Raw genomic sequence first — 4,892 nt, 5'->3', positions numbered from 1 at the left:
GAATATCCGTGATTTTAGACAACGATTCGCAGCGCGTCCCTGCTTACTAAGTAAAAGGCATTTATGAAGTTCGGGAAAATGGACCGTTGTCCGGCACTTTCATTTTACTGCAACGTTAAGACCAGTCGTACTGACGAAATTCATATTTTTCTTTGGCGTGATGATAACCTTGAGAAACTAGCCAATATATCTTTAAACTCACAAGCCTTCAACCACTTTGGGCGTCCTGAATATGATGGAAATACTGCGGCTCCTATTCATGAATTTCTTTCGTTTTTAAAGGTTATTTTGAACCTACCTCCAATTTCTTCCGGGTGGTTCAAAATCTCGGTCTCGCATTGTGAAACTCCCCTCGAGCCGATGAATCTACTGTTTGTTGGAGCGCCCTGATAATTTTCGTGTTCTTCTCACTAGCAAGGAAGATGCATTTGCATTATTATTTCTTTGAGACGGCCTACATATCTTTCTGTCTGCAGCAGCCTTGTATGGTGCGACAATGAAGTTACTTGCATCACGGAGACTCGTCGCTCTTCTTCTAGTTACTTCACTTTAGTCCTTCTGATGTAGCTGCATCTCATGGAACAAAGTTCCAGACCCATCTAACCCTCAGGACAATCGCAACACTGAAAATAGACCACTTGGGTCAAATCTTTGGTTACTGGCTTCTAACAGGTAATTGCCAAAAAACCCTGGTTGGATCCGAATGTTGAAAGCTGGATGTAGATTGCTTCAAACCAAGTTAAATCCACAACCTCCTGTCATACGTGAAGGTATCTTGTTTAATGTGGAGCATCACTCAACAATGTAAGCTGGAAACCTCGAGACGCTGGACCATATTGATTAAGGAGAATAGTAATTGACCTGAGTAGAAGTCCATTGTTTCCAGTAATGTCAACGCTGAGTGAGACCAGAGTGGTTACATAGGAATTACTGTTTGAAGCAGGAGTCTCAGAATACAGTGGAAGTGTGCATAAAATTATATTTGCGGCAAAAAGAGACTTTCTGGAAAGGATTTCATAAATGTGAATCCAACAAATTCCCCAAGCACCTACAACTAATCGAAAAACGATCCCGCAGTTTTCAAGCAATCCTTCGAGCTACTTGATTGGGAGGTCCTGAAACTTGAGTCAGTATGTCCACATGGGTCATCGTTTGACGTGTCGGGCATAAGAGCGTTCGCTATTCAGACACCACAATTCAGGTGCGTCTACCGTAAGTTGGTGGGGTAGCGGCAACACGCTTGCCTCGCATGTTAAGTGTACGGAGTTCAGACTCGGACATGACCAAGAATCTGCACTGCGGATGAGCTCTAATAAAATGGAAACTCGAGCTCAGTGCTTCCCTTTTTCGATGTGCACTCACCAGAATCTTAAAAAACCGTCCAACTGTAACACCCTTTTGGTGCCTAGCTGCCAAGCTACGTGGAGGAAACACGACGGCTTAGATACTACCAGGCAGCCAAATCCTAGAGAGAAGCAGTCGAGATTCAGAGGCTGGACTCGAACCAAGGGCCTTCTGGTCAGTAAATTCTGGCCTTAACCCCTGGGCTATCTCAAGGCCACTCATCAGAATAATTGCATCAGGACAGAAGGAGGACTGTTCAATTAAAAGGGACTCGAATTTGATTTCTGCAAACCCCGCAGACACCTGCGTTGGATCGAATTCCATCTATCCAAAAATAACGATAATACGAGTTCAACTTGCGAGAGGGAGTTTGAGCGTGAATGCGTGCCCATGTGCCAAAAATGCGTCATTCTGAAGAGGAAAGAAACGAGGTTTGCACGTGGATGTCCGACCAACTTTATTCGATAATTGGCAGCCACCAACTATTTTCAGTAAGAATTTAGATTGTCGATTCAACCAAGATTCAGGAGCTTGGAGACTGGGGTCATTTGAAATCAGGTTAAAAAACAGTACTCATCAATGGCTTTTGTCCAACATGGCTTAACGCCGGAAGAAACCCAGCCGTCACATGGCCTCAACCGAGAATTAGACGCTGGAGTCTTCTTGACTATGTAATCCTCCAATGAATAAACCTCAAAAGAATGTTAGTTACCAAAGTGATGCGTGGTGCTGAATGCAACAGTGACACTTCTTTGGCACGAGGAATACTCCGCAAAATTAGTACACCACGTAACAAAAGGACAAAATGTGAGGCCGGATTGGGTAATTTGGCAAGTACGATGAGATTTCAGTTGGTGCTACCCGAAAGGCTGTCGAAAACAACTCTACGGGTTCGGTAGACGAACAAGAAGCCGTAGTAAAAATATGCATACACGAAGCTGCACTGGAGATTATCGGGATGAAGAAATCAGTACGAAGTAATTGGACTGAAAAAATACAGCCACCATTTTGCCTAAGGCCGAGTGGAATGTAGCTTCACTTAAAGTACTACGGAACCCGTCAAACTGAACCACCTAAGATGAATTTTGAACTGCAAGAAACAATCTCACTGAACGCTTGCGTGAGCTAGAACGTCATCTATGAGTTAGATGCAGCTTCCAGTCATACAAAGATCGATATAAAGATTTCTTTGGAGCAGAAAAAGCCCATAGACCCAAAACGCTATATTTGCGGGTTCTGTAGGACATCCGGGCCGAACAAAATCTCAGCCGTGTGAAAGGCGCAGCTTGTCATGCTTCCCAGTCTCTACTCGGATCAAGCGAATTAGATGTCAGAATGTACGGAAAGGAGCAACACGAGCAGTTTGCCACTGTTGAAGAGAGGTAACAAATGGAAAACTAATAGGTCAATGAGAGTAACGGATTTTCCACAGAACCATCTAATTCTAGTGGACAAGGACGGCAGTATGCAATCCAACATATGCTCCATTCAGTATAAAAGGCTGAGCATACTCCACAATACTACAAGGTCTCCACTCTAAATTCCTTATTCACCTTTGTGTAGAGTCTTTTAATAAGACCAGTCCAATCTTCGCAGTGGAATTAACAATAGGAATTTCACCTGCGCAGCTAACAGCTATACGTCCTTAGCGAAATACACTCATTCACAAACAAAGTCGGTTTTGCGAGAGACTCATCTGAAACCTAGCTGTATCTCTTGCTTATGGTGTTTCTAAGCTTAGAAACGCCATAATTTTCGTGAAATTCGGATTCAAGTAGGACATAAGTTTGACGGAAACGTCAACAAACCCCTTGACTTGATGAATAGAGAAGCGTTGTAGATTTTTTTTCGGAAGATGGAACTTCAAAATACATCCGTTAGTTTGGTCAACTTCTTCAAATCTGGAATGAAGGCTGATGTTAGAGCCCGTAGGACTGTCTGTGAATCCCAACGTTGACGCAGGGGTCAAACAAAACTACCACCTCAGGGCGGCGCCCTTATTTACCTCCTACCTGACTGCAACAAGCGCGGGAAATTTTCAGAGTTCAGAAGGTGGTCGCTATTTGCTACGTTTTGGATGGTCACCTACTCACTTCAGGATACTCTTCACACAAACGGCTCAAGGACCAAATGTTACCGACCTACAGATCACGGAAGTTCACCATGGGTGTGGATGGTGGTGGGATAGTGTGTCGTCCACCTTTCTGGTTCCTCGCCGGTACTCCGAGCACCGACCACACGGTCGGCAAGGAGTTGAGCCCGACAAATACCAAAGTCTTACTTCGCTTTAATAGGACTGCGATAAAGTGTTTGGGGCGAGTGGACATCACAACCCTGGTGTACTGTGCTATCACATTGTCCGTACTTTTGTACGGCAGTGGGACCTGGACAACGCATCGGAATTATTGCTGAATCCTTGGTTGTCCTTGCTTGCAATGTCTGTGAGGGATTATGCTCATACGGTTATCAAATCGGATCCTGAATATTCAAGTTTTTATGAGTCAGAAGTTGATGGCATTGAAAACATGCTGATTTACAGTCAGTTTTGCTGTGCTAGTTGTGGCATACCACGTGGAACTCGAAGTCGTTTGGGTTGAAACATATACTTACAAAATTGCCAGCGACAGCAACGACAAAACGAATTTCACGCTTTATGGAAAACTGCATGAAACTCGCCTTTTCAGTACCTCTATTTCATATAGTTAGACTCAGAACTCATAGACTCTTCAGTTAACAGTCGACATTTCAGTGTTGGTTACGAAATGCCTGTCTTCTGTTTGAGAAAGTTTTTAACTTTGACGTGACTTTCTCGCCAAGCCGGTCAGGCTTGTTAGTCTCATAGAAAATAGAGGAAAGCTGATGACTCCTGTTGTTTAGACAATAAATTATCCCCATTTTTGGAGCGATTGCGCACCACGTGCTTTGCAATAGATTAAGAACCGAGTGTAATTTGATAGTTTTCCACTATAATGCAGAGGAAAACGGGCAGTTCATATCTTTCTCAGTCTCATTCCCTTCCAGCAAGCGAGTGAAGCTTCTGTTGAAAATTCGTGTACTTTTGGATGCACACTTATTCGCCACAAGAATGATACGGTCATTTGATATCACTTAAAGAGCATAGCCCCAGTAACTCCAGGCAAGCTGCTCTACTTGAAACTTTTCCTGGCCACGTGTCACTGGGTGCACATTGCATTGAACTTTAACAACAGAAATAGATTCCAGTGACGGACGCACATGGTTTTTCGTAAATAAAGCACGTAGTACAGCTATATCCGATATCCAACGGCGCCACTAAATAGCTCGGTAACCACCACAACACTTCTGGCGCCTTCTATACAATAAATTTTCTCCTGGATGGTTCTCTTTTTCGGGAAAGTGACTTGCAAAAAAAACACGTGTGTCAAATGACTTCTGTAGTCGTGCGAAATAATGTCGCTAACGCTACGGATCCGTCCACTGCTTCAAAGTCTGTAAGCTAAAGTCTCTCTTTTTTTGGCGGGGGGGGGGGGGGTTTGCGGGTAGGAAACCATCAAAACCGGAGATTGGGA

General features: G+C 43.9%; 1 protein-coding gene across 1 annotated transcript in view; it reads left to right on the top strand.

Annotated features, from left to right (window-relative positions):
* Window positions 1–1,203: 1,203 nt before the first annotated feature.
* T265_15084 (hypothetical protein) overlaps window positions 1,204–4,892 on the top strand; it is a gene marked incomplete at both ends in the record, with an annotated part of 7,868 nt that continues 4,179 nt past the window's right edge. The window contains one exon of the mRNA XM_009176512.1: window positions 1,204–1,518. Within this exon, the coding sequence (XP_009174776.1) occupies window positions 1,204–1,518 (315 nt within the window). The remainder of the gene's footprint in view (window positions 1,519–4,892) is intronic.

The sequence above is a fragment of the Opisthorchis viverrini genome (genome assembly GCF_000715545.1).
Source record: "Opisthorchis viverrini unplaced genomic scaffold opera_v5_342, whole genome shotgun sequence".
In the NCBI taxonomy this organism is placed as follows: Eukaryota; Metazoa; Platyhelminthes; class Trematoda; order Opisthorchiida; family Opisthorchiidae; genus Opisthorchis; species Opisthorchis viverrini.
Note: the sequence above shows the minus strand (reverse complement) of the source record. Positions and strands in the feature narration are given on the sequence as shown.